Source organism: Mauremys reevesii, linkage group 7 (genome assembly GCF_016161935.1).
Source record: "Mauremys reevesii isolate NIE-2019 linkage group 7, ASM1616193v1, whole genome shotgun sequence".
Classification (NCBI taxonomy): domain Eukaryota; kingdom Metazoa; phylum Chordata; order Testudines; family Geoemydidae; genus Mauremys; species Mauremys reevesii.
The window spans coordinates 91,250,400-91,273,431 of NC_052629.1; the positions used below are offsets into that span (position 1 = coordinate 91,250,400).

The window sequence follows — 23,032 nt, forward strand, 5'->3', positions numbered from 1 at the left end:
TTTCACTTTGTTTTTCATTTTTGTAAATATGCAGGGAATTGTTAAAAGAGATGAAGCGGTATTCAGGGCTGCCAGAAACCACAGAATTCCTATCTTGATGGTGACATCTGGAGGCTATCAGAAGAGGACAGCACGGATAATTGCTGATTCCATTCTTAATTTGCACAACCTGAAGCTTATTGACAAGGAGCTAGCAACCAGTGAAGCTAAAAACCCCAAGGTAGAACTGATGATTAGAGAATCTATTTTAGATTTCACTAACCTGTCATTGCAGTGAGACAGTACTATGTTTTAGAAAGAAAATTCACTAATTGTATAATGTTTATATATAGGAACAAAAAGTCTCCCCAGCTCTGTCAGGGTTAATATAATATAACATGAGAGAAAGATTTATTTGCCTGTAAAACATTAACAAAGTAGAGATACTAGCTAGTCCCAGAATGATTGCAAGTGTCTAACTTGCTTCTGAAACACTCTTGAGTAGCTATGGTATGAAAGGCAGCAGATCTTTGAGAATTAATTTAGAGATCTACTCAAGGGCAGTGTATTTTTGTTTATAATACATAGTATAACTAGCTTTAATTGTTTCTCTTATTTTTATGGAAAGTCTACTGTGTTATTGAAAGGGTTGTACGGGTAGGCTCTGAAGACTGTCCCAGGCCACTTAGTAACGGTGCAGTTGTTTCAGCAGATGGGAGGAGGGAAATTTTAAGCCCAGAGCAGAACAGTTTGGATGAGAGGGCTTCTCAATAATTGCAAGGACAATAAAAATGCAAATTGAATTGTTTTTGTGCTGTACCTACATTTTCTGGATTTTGATCGTACATTTTGGAAATGTACATAAGTAGATGAGATAAAGACTAGCAGAGAAAGGAGCAGTATTGAGAAACCAAGAGAAAGAGAGGAACAGACAAGAGAGGTGTGAAGGGTAATGTGACAGTTGTGACAATGTGCATGTAGTTTGGGCAGAATTTTCCACAATATCCTAGTAATGCTAATTGTGCACTTTGGCACATTTTATTGCAACATTAGAGAACCATGTTGATCCAAACAATTGTCAGAAATACTTCCCCCATTCAATAATTAATAATACTTCTCTGTATATTTTATGTTCCTGTAATAATAATCAGTATCGTGCAACACTATTTGGTAAATGTTCTGCTCTAAGTTCAGCACCTCTGGTTAATCTGACATCAGCACATAATTCAAAATGTTAAAGAATCACAATCTCTCACATTTACATGCACCGGAAATCTTTCCAAAAAATAAGTGAATTTAGAATTCAGTACACTAGTGATCAAGTATTTATTATCCAAAAATAAAAATTACCGAGTGATCATTTGAAAATCAGGGGTGATAATTTGAATTAATAGGAAACTCAATAGTTTATATTCTTACTCTATATATTACTATCAAATCATTTTCATTAATAAATTGTTTAGCTACATTATTTGCAGTAACTATGGACACTGCTGTCAACCTTTCCTGTCAAGAAAAGATAAAAATAATTCTGCATTATTTTTAATTATTTTCTAGCCCATGTTTAAGTTTGGTACTTGGAAGTGGTTAACAAAAATATATCTATTTGTATGTCCATTAAACCATTCCTAATGCATTTGTAAAAAGAGAGATGGAAAATAGATTAAACATTACTGGATGTTGCAAATTATTGGAATTAAAGGAATGATATTTTACTTTTTAAAATAAAGGGATAGAGAGATAATTGTGCAATTCATCTCTAGTTATTGATTCAGTGCTAATGTTTGTATAAACGTTCTTATATGTAATACTGAGAAAAATGGTCAATTGTTTGACTTCCTAAACCATACCATCTTATAAAGTAAATGAATTAGTTTATATTTTACTCCCTTTTCTCATACTAACTAAAATCTTCTTCTCTAAACAAACTAAAAATTTGAATAAGAAATGTTCAGGTCCTATAATATGCAAATGAGGGTCAAGGGATCGGTTCTTAAACTCGGTTTCCTGTCTCTTTGAAAATAAGGGCTTTAACAAAAGAGTGGTGAATATTCAACATTTTTGCATCCTCAGACCATCAGTAAAGAACTTTAATTTTAAAAAATGATGTAATTTGAACAGGTTACCTCTGAGGCACCTCTAAGAGTTACACCATGGTTTTCAGAAGTACAGTGGCCCTCTTACCATTATTATTGTATAGTGTAACAGTAGGCAGTGGGTTTTTGTTCTTTTACAGTGTTGCACTTTTCACTTGCTCAAAGATTTGGCAGTAGACATAGCAGTAAGATACTGTCACTTATAGTAAACAAAATCACATACTAATTCAGAGGTAAATATACTGTTAAATATCTAAATAAGGCTTACTTAATTACTGAGATATATTAACTACAAAATCTTGAAATCGGGCTTTCTTGGAATTCCATGAATTGTCAACAAAATAATTTATTCAGTGGAGAATTAGGTGCACCTATTAAATGTAAAGAATTTGATCTTTATATTAAATACAGTCTATGGCATAGGATCATAGTTTTCTAAGTAGTATAAATATTTTGGAGAAGCCATTTTTCTTTGCCTTCTAAATGTTCACTTATATAGTGCTGGTTTCATGACATGAGCAGGGCTTCTGTCTTCACATGAAGGATGTCAACTTTCTCTTAGTGATAGAATCAGCATGTAAAGTACTTAAGTAATGTTGAGCTGTAATTGAAATACTTACCTCGGTTAACACTAGATCTCAGACTCTTGAGTCTGCTAGTTATAGAAAATTGTAAAATTCGCTATGAATATTTGCTTTAAAATCTATTTGGCACACTGCACTAATGTTGAGTTACAACAATGTTATTAAAAAGCACTTTTAAAATTCTTACTGTAAGAATATTCAAAGTATTATTAAAATGTTGAGATTTATTTTTACTGATGTACTACTTAAAAATGTTCTTATACTTTCTTATAATTTTTATAAAATTATAAATTACATTTGTATCAAGCTAAAACACTGTAATAGTGCCATATGGTCTTTTCAAAAATGTGTTCTGTTGGTGTTTAATATATTTATATTACTCTTGGTGGAAATTAAAATGAGGTTGAATAATGTTGACTGACTTTTCCTCCTGTACTCTTTTCTTTTCCCTTTCCCTTTTCACATTGAGTATATAACGGAAATCTCAGAAAAATAAACTCAGTATCGGCCTTAAGGAAGTTTGGAAGTTAATATCATCACGTTGCTTTAGAAATGAAAAGGAAATAGTTTAGGGTGAGATTTTCAAAAGAGGAAAGGGTGAGCCTGCAGGGAAGCCATACCCATAATGATGTAGGATCACAAGTCCCATTCAGTGCACCTAAATCACATAGATCTTAGACACATAGCACACACTTAATCTATCCAAATCTTCGGGTACTTACCTTTCATATAAACAGCACACAAATAACTTTTTCTCCATAAGCAGTCCCTTTGACCACAGTGGAACTACTGACAAGAGTAACCTTCTCAACTGCATAAATATTGACTTCTGAAATAGAGTAGTCTAGTCTGAGAATCATATACCTAATCCTGCAAATACTAATGCATGTGCTTAACTTTACATGGATGACACATCCCATTATACTGTGCCCAAGTGTTTGCAGGATTGGTCCCATAGTTAGCCCACAGCAAACACTGTACATGCCCTCATTGGCATTTTGGCATTTTTACTACTAGCTTTCAAAAACAGAAGCTGTATGTTTTCTCTCTCATATCTTAGAAAACCCCCAATGGAATGTATTTGGTAGAACCACCAAACTGCTGTGAGAGATGTCAAGATTTAAAGTCATTTTTTCATTAATGTGGAAGAAAATGATGTTAAATGGTCTTGTGGCTAAGCCACAGGATGAAATTTAATTGGTTCTGGGGCAGAGTCCACCACTGACTGTCTGTGTGATCTAAACAAGTCACTTAATTGTTATGGCCCAAAGGTATTTAGGCACATAAGTCCCATTGATTTCAGTGGTAGTTAGGAGCATAAATATCTTTGAGGATCTGAGCCTATGTATCTAAGTTTTCCTGTCCACCAAGTGGAGATTTTATTTACATCACAGGTGTGTTGGGAGGATAAAAGAACTGTCTCATAACTCTTCTATATCTGTGCTGGAAGGAAGCACTCCATGCTTGGGTCTCCCTCAGCTTGTGCCAAAGGGGGAACTGAAGTTAGCTCCCTGGGTCCAACAGCCACACAGAAGGAATGGGCAAAAACGGGGGAAGTTGGAGGAGTGTCACACAACTTTTCCTCTATTTGATACTTTGGAGTTGAGTCATTAAAGCTGATACAGCTCAAGGTTCTGTTATCCTTTCTGGTGTGCCCCTTCCCCCAGGGGTCTACCGCATCCTGGGGGAGTCTGGTTCTGCAGCTCAAACAGAGTCATCATGCTGTCAGGGACCAGAAGGGTGGGTCTCTGGGGGCAGAGCCACTGCAGAGATACAGAGCCTCAGTAAAGTTGGTGCTGGCTTTTGGGGGATCTGCTGGGTTTGTGATGGTCCGTGCAACATACACCATGGGGATCAGGGGAACCCCTGTTCCCCCCATGCCTCTCCCAGTGGAATAATAGGGAGAAAAACTCCACAAGTGGGTTATCATGGAGATTCCCTCCCCTATGGGTTTTACTGCAGGAGGTGGCGATCTGGACTATAAACATACATAAAGCACTTGGAGATTCCCTCCTGGAAGGTCACTGTAGAAGTGCACTCTTAGGTTAAGATTATTAACCTTACAGAAGTAGATGAATTCTGAATTTAAATTATAACTCTTGAATTCTCAGCTGCGTGTATTGTTATTGCAGCAATCTCCCGATAATACAGAATACTTATAAAATAAATTGGGTGTAAAAGATGAGCTGACTGGTTCATGTAATCATTGCCAAAAGAAAACATTCAGCAGGACAGTAGCCTCCTGGATTACCTAGTCACTGGTGTGTTTTAGAAAGATTTATGTGAAATGAAATCCTGTGATTAATTATATTAAAATATAATTAGTCATTAACCTTTAAACCATTTAAAATTTATTAACTGTTGCAAGTTCAAATTAATTGAGGTATCACCTCAGCCTCTTAAAGTAAGTTTGCAGCCTGGGTTTTCTCATTATCGTACTTTGCAAATATAAAGAAACTTGATTCTCTGTATAAATTTGGCCCAACATTATAGGAAATATTAGTTTAAAACATTAGGGAACAAACCTTTTAGCATTATAAACCACATTCTCATCTCCAAATCCTGCTTAAGTCTGTATCTTATAGAGATCATAATTTTCTTCTAATTTCTAAATTATATTCTTAGCTCATAGTATAACTCCTGTGTTAAACTGTGATAGCAGTATAGGTATTTAATTGCAAACCAACCATAGAATATCAGGGTTGGAAGGGACCTCAGGAGGTCATCTAGTCCAACCCCCTGCTCAAAGCAGGACCTCAATTACAGCTTTTCTGTTAGAATTATCCTTCCAGACTAATAACTAAACACTTGCCAAAATGATTCTCCAAATGTTTCCAAGACTATCTGTCGTGTAGAATTTATATGAGCACATATATCACCCTGGAAAGTTGCCCCTTTAAACAGTCTGTCATAACATATATTTCCTCTTAATTATTTTCAGTTTCATTATTAACAGTTTTCTACACATTTTATTATCTTTGGTTTTCCCAGTTACGTTTTTATAGAAAATTGACCAGTTCTGTGGAGTGTTACACAGATACAGATAATAAGCAATATTTTTTTAAAAATCCATTCAGATTTTCTGGTGCCAGTCTAGATTAGTTAGTAATGTCTTCATTTTTTTATGTCGTCTTTATTATTTGTAACATTAATTTTATATGAACATCGCTACACCCCTGAATATCCTCCCTACTTGTTTCAGTACTTAAAATTCAGTTCTTAGTGTTTTACAACTCATATTCCCTGTAGGTTGTACCACTGTTGTATTTAGGGGATGAGTTACTGGGCTACGTTCTTGTAAAACTTCCAGTGATTCTCTGAAATTCATTAGTCAAAGATTAGTCTACTTAATTTCGGCCATAACTTTATAATATTTAATTATAACTTCCCCACCATAAAAACTTAAAATGTTTCCCACAAATCAGAATATTGATCACCAAGAATCTGTAGATTATTACTATAAAGGGGACTGGTAATGTTATATAAAAAGGGGACTAGATGACCTCCTGAGGTCCCTTCCAACCCTGAGATTCTATGATTCTATGATTTCACCGCTAGGATGATTCAAATCCAGTCTGGAGGCCCAATCCTGCAATAATTCTGTGCACCATGTCCCAAATCTGAGCGTTTACAGGATCAGCCCCTTGATAGTAACTGGAAGAAACATTTAATGGCTGTTCAGCCTGTGTGAAATGTGTAGGTCTCAGATCAATTCCTAGGAGAGCTTCCACATCACACAAAACCACCACCATAATTGTATAACTGCAAATAACCGACTTTTTGGTTCAACTGGCAGTTCTGAAAAATCAGAATAAAAAGTTGCTTTTGGTAGATCTGAATGAATTTTTTTTTCAATATTTTAGGCACAAAAAAGTTTTTTAAAAAATCATTTAGGATTGAATGAAACATTTTGTTCAAATGAAAATGTTTTCTTTAGCTTGTCAGAAATGTTAATGTTTTTTAATTTTTAATAAAATTGAAGGAAATTTTGCAATGAAAAGTTTTTTTAATCAAAAAATCAAAAAATTTTGTTTTGAAAATGTCAAAATAAAACTTTTTTTTTGCATTTTTTGCTTTTTTCCTTACATTAACACTGAGATGAAACTGACATGAATTCTCAAAACATTTCATCATCACAAAATCTGCACTTTTTGATGAAAAAAGTTTTGGCTGAAAAATTTCACTTAGTTTTACATAATTTGCAGCCGCTGGCATCCTCATTAGCATTCAAGAGAAGTCAGAGAGGCCAGGGTTTGAATGGACATGAAAAATGAGCTATTCTTTTTGCTCCTAAATGTATTTTATCCAAATCAAGGTTGAAGCTCAGTGGCAGGGCTGCATCAGGGGAGTTCAAATTGTTTGTATGCTGTACCTGCTTTGCAGAGAGGACTTCACTGTTCAGAGATTCAGAGATTCCAGGGCCAGAAGGGACCATTGTGATAATCTGGTCTGACCTGTGTGATCCAGGCCACAGAACTTCCCCAAAATAATTCCTAGATCGGATCTTTTAGAACAATATCCAGTCTTGATTTTAAAATTGCCAGTGATGGAGAATTCATCACGACCCTTAGTACATTGTTCCAATGGTTAATTACTCTCACTGTCAAAAATGTATACCATATATCCAGTCTGAATTTGTCTAGCTTTAATGTCCAGCCATTGAATCATGTTATACCTTTTTCTGCTAGCTTGAACAACCCATCATCAAATATTCACAGTGTAGATACTTATAGACTGTAATGAAGGTACCCCTTAACCTTCTCTTTGTTAGATTCAAGCTCAATCTATCTAGTTTATCACTATAAGGAGGTCTGATTTCTAATCATTTAATCATTCTCCTGCTTCTTCTCTGAAGCCTCTCCAATTTATCAATATCCTTCTAGACTTGTGGACACCAGAACAGGACACACTATTCTAGCAGCTGTCGCACCAGTGCCAAATATATAGGTAAAATAACTTCTCTATGCCTACTCAAGATTTCTCTGTTTATGTATCCAAGGATCACATTAGCTATTTTGGCCACAGCATCACACTGGGAGTTCATGTTCAGTTTATGTCCATCCCCACCTGCAAATCTTTTTCAGAGTCACTGCTTCCCAGGATAGAGTCCGCTATCTGGTAATTATGGCCTACATACAAGATGTCAAGCTGGCACTTTTCATAAGCACTAGAGAATCAAACTTCATGTATTTATTGGAATTTAGTCCTCACTTTGTCCCTGCAGAAGTATTAGGAGATGATGTGAATCTCAATAATGTATATAGCAACAAGTTCTATCCTGATTAATATCTAAAGTATTCATTAAAATAGACCCACTTCTTGTGGTACTAACTACTAACAACCAGGTATGAAAGGAAGATTTTAAGCCACTTTCCTACTTGTCTAAACCATTAGAGGTTTAATTTACCCAGTCATAGCCCAATGCTACCCAATAACTGTAGTCTGCAGCCAGGACTAAGATTCTTCTTGGTGTGTATCTCTGTCAGTTGCCCAAAATTATTGGTTAGCATTCATATGAGGACATAATACAATAACCTTTCAGATCCAAGAAGTGTCCATGTCAAGAACAGTTAACGTATATAGAATATACAGGACGTGTTCTCTTATCCATTCCTATGAAACTAGCTGGTCTTTTGTGTCTGCTGTGCAGCTGGAAGCTGCTGTTTGGTATGTAGATGTCAATTTTGCATTCTGCCTTGAACTTTGTAAGTTTCATTCCATGCTGCAACAGTTCAAGCTTAACTGATGATAGCAGTGGCAGGAAGTATGTAGAAAACTTCCCTAGTGCAGAATAACAGTGTGCGGTCATAAAGGCAGCTGTCCTCTGAAGTACCTCATGCTGTGTGAAAGGACTTTTTTATGCAACAGCATGTATCCATGTAAGCACTCAGGGACAAATTTAGATTTGAGGTTGGTCCCAGAAAGTCAAACGAGCAATTAATATTGCCATTTCTGTCCATTTTTTGTTGGTTGGTTGGTTTCTTCCCATACAATAAGTACCAATGTTCTTTCACTAAAAAGAAAAAAGTTTAAAGTTTTGAAATTTAACAGTGATTCACACAGAGGCATCACCCGCAAAGTGAGAAAAATGGTTCATTACCAGACAAAAATCAATTTTTCATTTAAAAAGACAAATTAAGGTTTATTGATCTTTCTGTAGTACCCTAAAGTAGCTCCATGTTTGGGGAGCAGTTTGTGTTGTACATTCATGCTGCTCCCTTAAATTTATGCTTGCCTTCCAATGCTGCTAGTGTCATTACTAAATGAAAAAGCCAAAATACCTTTTCTAATGAAGAATGTATTACAAGGAAATGAAACTAATGTGCTGGGACAAAAATATTGTTTGGCTTAGATACATCTCAATATTCTTGTACTCACCTAATTTTTCCAGTGATGGCAGCCAATGACCAGTTGCCTATCTGGCCCTAATTATTTTTAAACTTTGCCTTGGTAGTTCCCATAATTCTACATTCTGGAGCATTGAAGTTAAGATGCAAGGGGATCACCTCCCATTCCCACACCCTCTCTGAAGCAATTATAGTGTCTGGTTACATGAAAAAGTAAAAGTAAGAGAGTATTCAAGACAGATGAGAAGAACGTATTTTCTTTAATGTGGTACCGGTAATTGTTGTCGCTTCTTTACATCCCCCACGTTTTATCTCTGCTGTTTATTTTCTCTTCCTGAAGGTGTGGAATTTACAGATTTATTCATAGCAAATTCCCTCCCACTTCCAGTCCCCATGTGCAGTCCCTGCTGCTCTAATTTTTTTGTAGTTCAGTTCTCTCCCCCTGTGCATTCACTATTCCTCCAGTTCGGATGGTGTCCTACTTTTGATCAGTGTTAAATTTATGTAATAGAAACAACCACACTGGATCAGACCAATGGTCCAGCTAGCCCAGATTTCTGTTTCCCTAGCACGAAGCACTTCAGAAGAAGGAGCAGGAAACTGCTGCATAGATCCCAAAGCATCTTTTTCCCAATTCTCGGGGGCTTTTAGGCCAGGTCTAAAGTTAGGTTGACCCATCTATGTCACGCAGAGGTGTGAAAAATCCACACCCCCTGAGCGAGGTAGTTAAGGTGACCTAACCCACAGTCTCCACAGCGCTAGGTTGACGGAAGAATTCTTCCATCCACCTAGCTACCACCTCTTGGGGAGGTGGATTAAGTACAGCAACCGGAGAACCCCTCTCATCCTTGTAGTATCTGCACCGAACCACTGCAGCAACTCTGCTGCAGCATTTCTAATGATGACATAAAGCCTTAATCTTTACTATTATCTCTGGATATTCTTGTTCTCTATACAAATATTAAAAGAATGTTATAAAGCACGTATGTAGGAGCCAAAAAGGTTCTGTCTGTTTGATTAAAAAACCCAACCCTCTGGAAATCCTGAACAACCTGAACCAGCCTGTAATTCGCAGGAAGTGTTAGTTGAAGACTGACAGATGTTTCACTGTTCTTACTACAGAAGCAGCCCTATGGGCTACCTAGAAGTTCTCCTTTTTGTGCCAACAAAGACAATAAAACATTAATCCTGTCCTACCTTCCTCAATTCCCATCGTTTCCCTACGGTTTATTTCACTGTAGTTCCGTTCCGTTTGGATTGAACATTCAACATTCACCATAATGTTGAAATATGGACTTGTTTACACATGAAAGGTAGGGTATGAATTTAAAATAGATTAACTACTCCTGATTAACTCCATGTGTGGATACTCTTATTCTGGAATAAGAGCATCCAACCACGAAGTAAATCAGGAATAGCTATTTGGGAATAACTCTACAAATAGTCAAGCTTGTAGAAAACAACAATGTCTGCTCAAAATGTTTCAGAATTTTTCATCTAAATTAATATTTGAGCCAGTCTCGTTTAAAAAAAACTCCTCCCCCTACCCCCCCAAATAAAGCCTAACCACCTGTATCAAAATGGTGGCTACCTAAAGTTTTCCTAAACTTCTGCTGATTTTCAGCATCCTTCACATGTAAAGAAATCCTTTGACCTATCAGGCCAAGTATCTCTGATAGTTTCATGTGTTCATCTAATCTCAGTAAGAGACATCTAAGTCGATGGTTTGTTCTCTGTTATTGCCGATAAGTATTAATTAAACCTCTGCTAAACTTGCTGGTTTAAATTAGCATGGGTTTCACTGAACTTTTTTTATTACTTTATTTTTGCACTGTCTTGCACCCCTTGAGTTTAGCTTTGGTTTTGGCTCATTTGAATGGCAAAGGTGAAATTCAAAACATAACTGATAAATTGAGTTTAAACTCTCGGCATTCTAGGGCTCATAATTTGTGAAGTTTCACTGATCCAGAAGGCCCAACTCTGTGATCAAGGGTTAGAAGTTTAATTTCCAAGCCACAAAACTGCATCTCAAAAAAACTTGTACCTAGCTAGAAGCATCAAAAAGTTTTGCTTTGACAAAAGGTTTGTGGGACTCATAGGGTATGTCTACACTGCAATGTAAGCCTAGGATTAGTAGAACTCGAGTTACCAGTCCCTGGGTTTGTTAACCTAGGGCTTGAGCATCTACACTCACTTGTAGCCCCAGGTTAGGAATTGTTGAACCCTGGGGCTCCAGTATCTATGCAACATTATGCAGGCTAGAGTCCAGCCATCCATATCTCAGACTTCCTAGCACCCTCCCAAAATGTGGCCACTGTAGCCCTTTGTTTGTGGTGTAGTGTGGGAAAATTTGACTGTCCACCAAACTTGACTGTCTAGAGGACAAAGAAAGTTGGCCCATAGGATTGTGGGATACTTTTGGTGGACTCCCCGATCACAAGTTTAGTGGGGCTGCATCTACACTGCAGAGCAATAGGGCTTGAACTCTGGGTCCCAGCTTGACGGAGGCTCGGACCCTGCACCCCCATGGGACCCTGGGCCCAAGGCCTGGGTTAGTGCAATTTTACACTGCAGTTTAGACATAGCCATAAAGAGCTACGTAAGTCTGAATTCTGATCCATGTTAGAAGACAGAGCTAGCAGGATGCTACCTGGTTACAGATTTTATTGTGAAAGGCTTGCATTGCACTAGTAACAGGAGTTCCTTATCTCATTATGCATATCATTGTAGGTTTGGGCCCATAAGGTATAACAGAGGAAAAGATCAATACAAAATATTTAATAGAACTTTTATTTTAGAATAAAGGATGTTTGATTTAGAGGCAGAGTGTATTCTATTGAAAACATATTTTTCATAGGGTATAAGAATGTGGATACTTCAGTGGCTTTTTTAGCTACAACACTAATGTTAGTTTGTTGCTAGCAATCTACACACACAATGTTTCAAATTACATGTCTATAGGAGCTTTCATATTTTGATATGTTATGGATTGTATAACAGTTGTAACCCATTAGGTTTGTTCCATTTCTAGTCTACAGCTGGTAATGCATTCAGCTAAGAATGATCTAAAGCCTGTGGTTCATGAAAATAGCCTCATACTGGCCACATTTCACTGGTTTCAAGTTCTTACACAATCTGCTTTTGAACTTCAGGGTTTAACTCGTAAAAGATAGCCACAAAGCAGAGTCCCAGGTTTGTAGCAAAACTGATTATAAGAAACACCCCACAAAGGAATTTGAAAATTGCTATAGCTGGATTTTTGCCATTTGAAAATTGATTAAAATCTGGAGCTTAAGCAAAGGAATTGATAGCAAGATGAATATGCATGGGGAAGACAGGCCATGACTATGACTGTATAGTCAGTATCCAAACAGTCTCATATGAGAATGGCAGCTGATTGCAAGATCCATCCAAACACTGCTCTGGAAACTATTTTATAGCATCATTGGTGGGTATGGACCTTTACAGACACATGCAAAACAAAGAACCAATTTTTGATCTGTTACACTATTATAAATCTGATTAAAGTAACATCCTTGAAGTCAGTGGAGTTGCATTCACACTGACATAAATGAGAGCAGACTGACCCAAAGGTCCTCCTCTGAAGAACTTATGATACAGGGACCTGATTGTGGAAATACTAATGGACATAATGCTTACTACCCCGTATAGCACTATATCTGGTAATGATTGCAGGCTCAGGTTCTAGGGACTCTTTATGGTCTTCACTGGGGCTAGTTTAATGAGTAAAGGATGTGTGGTTAGGTGCTAAGTTAGATAATGTACAGACAGAAGGTGGCAAGGCAGCAGATGCAACAAGCTCATGTGATTTGGATTGCTTATGTTTGACACACATTTTATAGTTACAAGAGAGTGGGAAGGAATTAGTTTGGCTGTGTTGTAATTTTTATTATGTTTTATATTGTAGGCAAGAGAGTCTGGTTAAAGGTGGAAAGTTAACTGAACAAAGTGAATAGTCAGGAGGAACTTGCAAGGAAGAGCACATGTACATCTTTGTAGAAAGGAAAAATGTAGTACATGAAGACACAGTATTGTGCAGAGGCTTGAGATACTGATATTAGCCAGATATTGATCTTAGTTATGCTAGAGTAACGTTCGATCAGAATTTGTGTCACCATACAAAAGATGTAAGAGAGAAGCAAGATACTAGACAAAAGGAGCAAAAGATACTAGATAGAAATATTGTGGAAATAATATGACCGATCTCTGGTACACTTTATTGCTTTGGATTATAGGAAAATACATTGTAAGGCAGATTGTTGATTTACTGCAAATTACTACAGACAACCAGGACTTAGTTCAACAATCCTTCCTGTACATTTTTGAAAGTGTATGCGGAAAGACACTAGAAGTCTGCTCTATTTTACATTTTTGCTTCGTATTTGCAAAGAAAAGGATTCATTTGACCAAAATGTTTTTCAACATGAAGTTTCCCACAGTAAACTTCCACCATAATACCAGTTGTGCCATTAGTTCATGAAATTGTCATGACATTTTAGTTGTGTTAATGTTCCAAAGAGTCCAATGAAAGGAATTTTAGCAGAGTGGAACAGCAATAAATTTGACTGTTGGCAAGTTAAGGCGCTGGCTAGATGCCAGTTGTGGGACCTGCCCCAATACAAACTTCTTAGTAGAAAAGTGACTAAGTTAGTTAAGCTACTAAAATCATAATTACTCAAACTTTTATTTTAGCACAGAAGCAAATAATTGCATTAACTAATAAATTGGCACATTCCGCAGAACAAAGTGTACTGTCCACTGTCTGCCTTGGTATTCCTCCTCATTTGCCAAAGCTATCAGCCCACATCATTTTTTCCCACTTGGGTATGGGGATGTTTTAGTTCTATGGCCCTGTCTGTTCTTAATTTAGAAATCATGTTAACTTAAGCATGGCTTGTGGTAGAAAAGAGCTAATGTGCTTTGCCTGCCCAGTGCCTCATCACATTATGAATGTCTTGACTTAGAAAGTGGCAAACAGGTCAAATTTTCACTTTTTGATGAGCTCTTTGTCAGACTTAGTTTTGTTCCATTGCTGCTTTCACAATATTATAGGTTCCCTTCCTCCCCGCCCCCATCGCCCTTCACATTGTTTAGTTTGCCGATGGTGCAGGAGGGGGCATACCAGCATATTCCAGTTAGCTCTTCTATCCATAGGCGGCGAGTTCTATGGGCCCGTGGAGCCCAGGCCCCACCAATAATCCCGAGGGTGGGCCCAGCTCCACCAATGTTTGGGCCCCAGGCCCTGTGCTCCGGGGGTCCCCGCGCCAGCAATGTGGGCGCTCTTACCTCAGCGGCAGCTCTCCCCAGCCCCGGAGAGGCTCCGGGGCTGACTTGGCTCACAGCCCATTGGCCGGGAACCCCGGCCAATGGGAGCTGCCGGGGGCGGTGCCGGAGCTGCCTGGCCGCGCCTCCACAGCAGGGAGGGGGAGGGAGCCACAGGCAGCGGCTCTCAGCGCTGGGCAGAGCGAGCAGCAGGGTCTGTCACTGTCAGACAGACACAGCCGGTGAGCTCTGGGGGCAGCCAGACACACAGACACAGCTTGGGGGAGGGGGGGCTGTGGGACAGACACACACACGGACACAGCCAGGGGGTTGTGGGACAGACAGACACAGCCAGGGATGATGGAGACAGACACACACAAGGACACAGCTGGGGGTTGTGGGCAGGGCCAGCTCTAGGTTTTTTGCTGTCCCCCTTCCCAGCCCTGGGCTCCCCCCGTACCCTCCTGCTGCCCCAGTCCTGGGCTCTCCCCCCACCCACACACACCCCCTGTCACCCCAGCGCTGGGCTTCCCCCTTTCCTCCCCACCAGTGCCCTCCCTCCACCCTGCTGCTGCCCTAGCCCTGGGCTCTCCACACCAGTGCCCCCCACACACCTCCTTCCGCCCCAGCCCTGGGTCACTGGTAACTCGCTCCCAGGGTGGATCGTTCAGCCGGAATTTTGGATGTGCACAAAACACAGACAGGATTGGTTCCCATATGCTTACAGAGCTGCAGTAAAGTGGAACAATTTTCAGCTTGTGTGATTGGAGGATATCTGGATGCATATTATAAGACTGTCCTCCATAAATTAGGAAAAGTTGAGGAGCCTTTATTCTTCTTCGAGATGTGTTGCTCCTATGCATTCCAGTTAGGTGTGCGTGCCACGTGTGCACGGCATCTCTGAACTTTTTTACCCTAGCAACTCCGGCGGGCCGGCTGGCGCCCCCTGGAGTGGCGCCGGTATGGCGCCTGTTATATACCCCAGCCGGCCCGTCCGCTCCTCAGTTCCTTCTTACCGCCCATGACGGCCAGTTGGAACTGTGGAGTGCTCTCTGTCCTCCACTACCCTAGCTCTCGCTAAAGGTTTTTTGTATATAGTTAGTTCATAGTACGTGTAGTTAGTTGTTATAGTTAGTTAGTTAGGTTTTAGTGATAAGGTTAGGGGGGTTTCCCCTCCCTTTCCTTCCCCGGTGTGGGCTCATGCCCAAGGCACCGGGCTTTAAGCCCTGCGCAATCTGCCAGAGGCCGATGCCGATCGGGGACCCGCACGACGCCTGTCTTCGTTGCCTCGGCGAAGGTCATCGCACAGACAAGTGTCCGATCTGTTCTGCCTTCAAGCCGAGAACACGTAAGGAGCGGGACAATAGACTTAAGCAGCTCCTCATGGAGGCGTCGCTACGGCCCCCGGCACCGGCCGCGCTGGCACCGAGAGCCTCATCGGTGCAGAGCGCACCGGCTGCTCCGAGCCGCTCCGGCACTGCGGCGCCGCAGCCTCAGCCAGCAACTGTGAAAACCCGGCACCGCTCCCTTTCGCCTGCTAGGATGCGGAGGCTGGCAAAGGCGATCGCTAAGTCCCGCGCTGAGGACTCAGCCAAGCCTATCGCGCCACCTGTGACTCCCGCGGTGGCCGTGCACCAGGCGGGCACCAGGCCGTTGACTCCGGCGACGCAAGGGCCGTCGAGTCCGGCACCAACACGCTCCCCGGCACCGTCCGCGGTTGAGCCACGACTGCCGTCGACACCGGAGACATTATCCGTGGCGCGTGAGCTGATACAGCTCGTAGAGGCACCGAACCTCTGGCCCCCGGCACCGCCGGTGCGGGCTGTCGCGTCCGTAGGAAAGCCGGCGATGATGATCCGGCCGCCCTCCGCGGACCGCCGGCACAAACGACGCTCCCGGTCCCGGTCACGCTCTCGGTCCCGACGAAGGTCGCCATCTCGCCGATCCCGATCTCGGCACCGCTCGCCGTCCCGGTACCGGTCGCCATCCCGACGCCGGTCGGAGTCCCGGTACCGTTCATCATCCCGGTACCGGTCGCACTCCCGGCACCGATCCAGGTCCCGATCGCCGTCGCGTCAGCACCGCCGGAGGTCTCAGTCCCGGCACCGTTCCCGGCACCACGACTCTCGCAGCCACTCCCGGCACCGCAGATCCCGCTCCCGGTCGAGCTCCCGGCACCGGTCGAGCTCCCGGCACCGCGGTGGCCAACGGTCTCGGTCACTGTCCCGGTACCGGATGTACACGCACCATTCCTCGGCACCGTCTGCGGACAGACTGCCGCCTTCGGCGGTACAATCAGTCAGCGCCTCAGCACCTCCTTGGCCATCCCGCCCAGCATCGGTGGTCTCCGGCGCTGACAGCATCGCGCACCTGCCACCAACCCCACACGGCGAACCTCAGGGGTCTCAACGGTGGGGCTTCTGGGTTCCCTGGGCCCAGTATGAAAGGCAGGGCGTACCGTTTCCCCCGAGAGACTCGGCCTCCGAGCTCAGGGTCCCCGAGGCAACGGTTAGCCGGCCGGCTCCTTCACCTCGACGCGAGCCCTCCGTTCTGCCGGACCACCAGTCCTCCATGCAGCACGACCCAGCCAAGGCGCAGTCAGCAGCCCCTGCGGCGGAGGCCGTCATGCGCTTCAGCCAAGGAACCGCCGCCCATTGACCTGAAGGCCCACCAGGATCTGCTTTGCCGGGTGGCGACGGCCATGGATCTCCCAGTAGCGGAGGTCCAGGAGGACGAGGACCCCATTACCAACGTGGTGGGCGCGGACGCTCCCGTGCGCGTGGTGTTACCCTTTGTGAAGACAATCCAGAAAAACGCCACCACGCTCTGGCAAACACCCGCATCCATCCCTCCCACGGCCCGTGGGGTTGAGCGTAAATACTCAGTTCCCCCTACGGGCTATGAGTATCTTTATACCCACCCGACCCCGGACTTGCTGGTCGTGCAATCGGTTAACGACCGCGAGAGGCACAGTCAACCTGCCCCTGCGCCTAAGTCCAAGGACGCCCGGCGCATGGACCTGCTAGGCCGCAAGGTCTACTCGGCAGGCGGCCTACAGATGCGCATCGCCAACCAGATGGTCTCCTCACCAGGTACGTCTATGACATCATGACGTCCCTGGCGAAGTTCACAGAGCTCCTGCCATCAGCCTCCCGCCAGGAGTTCACGGCGATGTTGGACGAGGGAAGGAGATCATCTAGGTCCTCCATCACGGCCGCCCTCGACGCTGCGGACTCCGGAGCTTGGACCTTAGCCTCCGGCGTGTCGATGTGGCGCATCGCCTGGCTGCAATCCTTCACCCTGCCACCGGAGGTGCAATATACACTGCAGGACCTGCCCTTTGACATGCAGGGTCTCTTCTCCGAGAAGACGGATTCCCGGATCCAGACCCTAAAGGACGGTCGCGTTGCCATCCGCACCCTAGGGATGCACACGCCGGCGACACAGCGCAGGTCCTTCCGGCAGCAACCCTCCCGGCCCTTCTACCAGCAACGCTATCGGCCGTACAACAGCTGGCGACCGGCTCAAAATCGCCGTCGTCCTTCCGGCAATCGGCGTAGCCAGGGCCAGGCCTCTTCCAAGGCCCCTCAGGGGGCCAAGCAGGCCTTTTGATGGGACGCTCGAGGATGGCCCATCACTCTCCCTACCGGATCCTTCCCCTTTATTTTACAACCGCCTTTCCCATTTCTTTTTGGCGTGGTCCCAATTAACAACAGACAACTGGGTGCTTCAAACAGTCCAGTCGGGATACCGCCTTCAATTTGTTTCACCCCCGCCTTCCCACCCACCCTCCCTGTCCCTCTTCAGGGACCCCTCTCACGAGCAAGTCCTCTTACAAGAGGTTCAGACTCTGTGGAGCGTGGGTGCCATAGAAGCAGTGCCTCAAGACAGGTGGGGCAGGGGATTCTACTCTCGTTATTTTCTCATCCCCAAAGCGAAAGGGGGGCTACGTCCTATCCTGGACCTTCGCGAGCTGAACAAGTACCTGCTCAAGCCCAAGTTTCGCATGGTCACCTTGGGGACCATCATTCCCTCTCTGGATCCGGGAGACTGGTTTGCCGCCCTCGACATGAAGGACGCCTACTTCCATGTCGCGATCTATCCTCCCCATCGACGTTACCTCCGGTTTGTGGTCAACAACGCCCACTACCAGTTCGCCGTGTTGCCGTTCGGGCTCTCCACCACACCGAGGGTATTTACCAAATGCATGGCGGTGGTTGCCGCAGCCCTCCGCCGTCGTCGGATACATGTCTACCCGTATCTTGACGACTGGCTGGTTCGCGGACAGTCTCGACAGCTGGTGATGGCCCAGTTGACAGACATACTGTCCCTCTTCCGACGACTCGGTCTTCTCATCAACACCGAGAAGTCCACCTTGATCCTGTCGCAGCGGGTAGAGTTCATTGGAGCGGTCCTCGACTCCTCGTTGGCCCGGGCTTGCCTACCGCGATCTCGACATCAGACGATGGTCTCCCTCATCTGGGACCTCGTCTCCTTCCCAACTACGACGGTGCGCTCCTGCCTCCGCCTCCTGGGCCACATGGCATCATGCACGTACGTCACCGCCTACGCGCGGCTTCACCTCCGCCCATTCCAGACTTGGCTTGCGTCGGTGTACCGGCCGCATCGAGATCCCATCGATATGGTGGTCACAGTCTCCAGGACAACCCTCGAGTCCCTCAGCTGGTGGCTAGACCCAGAGCATGTCTGTGCGGGAGTACTGTTCCATCCTCCTCGCCCGTCCGCCACTCTGACCACGGATGCCTCAGCGCTCGGTTGGGGAGCTCACCTGGGCGATCTTCACACCCAAGGCCTGTGGTCGCCCCAGGAGCTCGCTCTGCACATCAATGTCCGCGAGCTGCGAGCGATCCGTCTGGCCTGTCGCACCTTCTGCACCCACCTGCAAGGCCGCTGTGTGACAGTGTTCACGGACAATACATCAGCAATGTTCTACGTGAACAAGCAGGGTGGAGCCCGCTCTTCCCTCCTCTGCAAGGAGGCGATGCTCCTGTGGGACTTCTGCGTGACCCACTCCATTCACCTAGAAGCGTCCTTTCTTCCGGGAGTACAGAACACGCTGGCCGATCATCTCAGCAGGTCTTTCTTCTCCCACGAGTGGTCTCTCCGTCCCGACGTCGTGCACACAATCTTCCGCAGGTGGGGGTTTCCCCAAGTAGACCTATTCGCATCCAAGGCGAACAGGAAGTGCCACCTGTTCTGCTCATTCCGGGGTCACGCGCCGGGATCCGTCGGACGCCTTCCTGTATTCCTGGAAGGATCACCTCCTCTATGCCTTCCCTCCATTCCCGCTCGTCCATCGAGTCTTACAGAAGCTTCGGAGGGACAGAGCCACCGTCATTCTCGTAGCTCTGGCCTGGCCGAGGCAGCATTGGTACTCCCTGCTGCTCGAGCTCTCTGTTCAGGATCCCATCCTCCTTCCGTTGTGGCCGGACCTCATCACCCAGGACTTCGGCAGACTCCGCCATCCGAACCTGCAGTCCCTCCATCTTACAGCTTGGTACCTGAGTGGTTGACCCACGCGGAGAGGGGCTGTTCCGCTGCAGTTCAGCAAGTCCTGCTAGAGAGCAGAAAGCCTTCCACTCGCTCCACCTATCTGGCAAAATGGAAGCGGTTCGCGCTCTGGTGTGACCATTGAGGCCTCAATCCCTTCATCGTCCCTGTCCCTACCATCCTGGACTACCTCTGGTACCTTAAGGAGCAAGGTCTTGCGGTCTCCTCCTTGAGAGTTCACCTGGCAGCAGTGTCTGCCTTTCGTCCATCCGTGGAAGGTCGGTCCATCTTCTCTAACCAGATGATTTCCCGCTTCCTCAAAGGCCTGGACCGCTTGTACCTGCCGGTGCGGCGCCCTGCCCCGACCTGGGATTTGAATCTCGTGCTGGCCAAGCTGATGGGTCCTCCTTTCGAGCCCTTAGCCACGTGCTCCCTGCTCTACCTCTCCTGGAAGATGGCCTTCCTCGTCGCCATTACATCAGCGAGGCGAGTCTCTGAGCTCCGCGCTTTGATGGTTAGTCCGCCATACACCGTCTTCCACGCGGACAAGGTGCAGCTTCGACCACATCCGGCCTTCCTCCCAAAGGTGGTGTCAGCCTTCCACCTCAACCAGGAGATCTTCCTCCCGGTGTTCTTCCCGAAGCCGCATGCCTCGCCTCGGGAACAACAGCTGCACTCCCTCGACGTCTGCAGGGCGCTTGCTTTCTACATCGAGCGGACTAAGCCCTTCCGGCGCTCGCCTCAGCTATTCGTAGCGGTTGCTGACCGCATGAAAGGCGAGCTGATATCCTCTCAACGGATTTCCTCCTGGGTCACTGCGTGTATCCGGACCTGCTACGAGCTGGCTCGCGTGCCGCCATGCCGCCTCACTGCACACTCCACGAGAGCGCACGCCTTGTCGGCCGCCTTCCTGGCTCATGTCCCCATCCAGGACATCTGTCGAGCGGCCACCTGGTCTTCGGACCACACCTTCGCCTCCCACTACGCCTTGGTGCAGCAGTCTCGAGACGACGCAGCCTTTGGCTCCGCGGTATTACACTCCGCCACGTCTCACTCCGACCCCACCGCCTAGGTAAGGCTTGGGAATCACCTAACTGGAATGCATAGGAGCAATCACTCGAAGAAGAAAAGACGGTTACTCACCGTAGTAACTGTTGTTCTTCGAGATGTGTTGCTCCTATCCATTCCAGACCCGCCCTCCTTCCCCAGTGTCGGAGTAGCCGGCAAGAAGGAACTGAGGAGCGGACGGGCCGGCTGGGGTATATAACAGGCGCCATACCGGCGCCACTCCAGGGGCCGCCAGCTGGCCCGCCGGAGTTGCTAGGGTAAAAAAGTTCCGAGATGCCGTGCACGCGCGGCGCGCACACCTAACTGGAATGGATAGGAGCAACACATCTCGAAGAACAACAGTTACTACGGTGAGTAACCGTCTTTTATTCTTTTGTTCCACTCTTTCTTTCTATGGGGAATTTGCCAATGCAATCTCACTGTCTTCCTTTCAAACAAACAAAAAGGCAATGGCTGTTGAAAGTAGCAATTCCAGTGCTAATAAGCATTTCTTGCTCAATTTTATCCTACTTTTTCTACAGCAAGTTACAGTGGATCAGTATATTTGATTTGGGAGAAATGAAGTAAAAGCTGCCCAAACAGAGCTTGACACTCCTGAATTTTGAGGTGTTCAAATCTGGAAGGCAGGTGCTGGGGGTGGAAGAGGGCTGTGGGCTCCATGGGGGAGCATGGCAGCAACTGTCTGGAGCTGCACCGAGCCAGACATGCTGGTCTGAGTGGCATAGTAAGCGGTTTGGGGGTTGGAGAAGGGGTAGGAGGTTCCGGGGGGCAGTCAAGGGACAAGGAGCAGGGGGGGTTGGATGGGGCAGAGGTTCAGAGGGGCAGTCAGGGGACAGGCAGCAATTGGATAGGCATGGGAGTCCAGGGGGCTTATCAGGGGACGGGTAGGGGGGTGGGGTCCTGGGGAAGTTGGTTGGGGTCTCAGGAGGGGCTGTTGGGGACAAGGGAAGGGGGGCTTGGATAGGGGCTGGGGGTACAAGGGGCAGTTGTCTGGGGAGGGGGTAATCGGGGGACGAGGACCAGTGGTGCTTAGGTAGGGGGGGGGGGTGCTGAGGGGCAATTGGGGCCGGGGTCGGGGGCGGGGGCAATCAGCGGCCTGGGGCGGGGATTCAAAGGGCTCGGGGCGGCTGGCAGCCGCGGGGAGCCCTGAGCCCTTTAAATCCCAGCCGCCGCCGCAAAGCCTGCGGGCAGCGCAGAGCCCTCTGACTCCCGGCCGCGGCTGGGATTTAAAGGACTCAGGGCTCCCCGCGGCTGCCAGCAGCCCAGAGCCCTTTGAATCCCAGCCCCTGGCCGCTGATTTCCCTCCCCAGACCCCTGCCCCAATTGCCCCTCAGGACCCCCACCCCCTATCTAAGCATCACTGGTCCTTGTCCCCCGATTACCCCCTCCCAAGACCCCTGCCCCTAACTGCCCCTTGGGACCCCAGCCCCTATCTAAGCCTCCCTTCTCCTTGTCCCCAACAGCCCCCTCCTGAGACTCCACCCAACTTCCCCCCAGGACCCCACCCCCTACCTGTCCCCTGATAAACCTCCTGGACTCCCATGCCTATCCAATTGCTGCCTGTCCCCTGACTGCCCCTCCGAACCTCTGCCCCATCCAACCCCCTGCTGCTTGTCCCTTGACTGCCCCCGAACCCCTACCCCTTCTCCAACCCCCAAACTGCTTACTGTGCCACTCAGACCAGCGTGTCTGGCTCCATGCAGCTCCAGACAGTTGCTGCCATGCTCCCCCATGGAGCCCACAGCCCTCTCCCACCCCCAGCACCTGCCTTCCAGATTTGAACACCTCAAAATTCAAGCTCCGTTTGGGCAGCTTTTACTTCATTTCTCCCAAATCAGTTTCCCCTGCAAGGTGCCAACTGAAGGTGTTGGAAAACAGAGAGATCGGGTGGCCTCCTAATGCCTGGAAAAGAGACAAAGGCCAGAGGAGGGAGTGTCAGTGCCTGTGCGGACTTCTGGGAAGTGCATGGTGTGGAAGGGGATGCTGTGATGCTTTGGAACAACTCCATACAAAGCCAGTCAGGACTCTGGGGGAGCCTCCTCTCTCGGAGCATACTGTCTCCAGGGCAAGAAGCTTACACCTTCCTGGGTCTGACCTCAGAGCATTCAGCTTGCCCTTCCACATCATGCACTTTCCACAGCGAGTCTGCCCAGGCGGGTCCTGG

General features: G+C 46.2%; 1 protein-coding gene across 10 annotated transcripts in view; it reads left to right on the top strand.

Annotated features, from left to right (window-relative positions):
• Positions 1–23,032, top strand: part of HDAC11 (histone deacetylase 11) — a 130,201-nt gene that overhangs the window by 98,943 nt on the left and 8,226 nt on the right. For 9 of the 10 annotated variants that reach the window (XM_039546057.1, XM_039546058.1, XM_039546055.1 and 6 more), the window contains one exon: positions 35–1,350. In XM_039546057.1, coding sequence (XP_039401991.1) covers positions 35–277 — 243 coding nt within the window. In that variant the 3' untranslated portion in view covers positions 278–1,350. Of the gene's footprint in view, positions 1–34; positions 1,351–23,032 lie in introns of those variants that run through there. The other variant, XM_039546054.1, reaches the window with a different exon arrangement.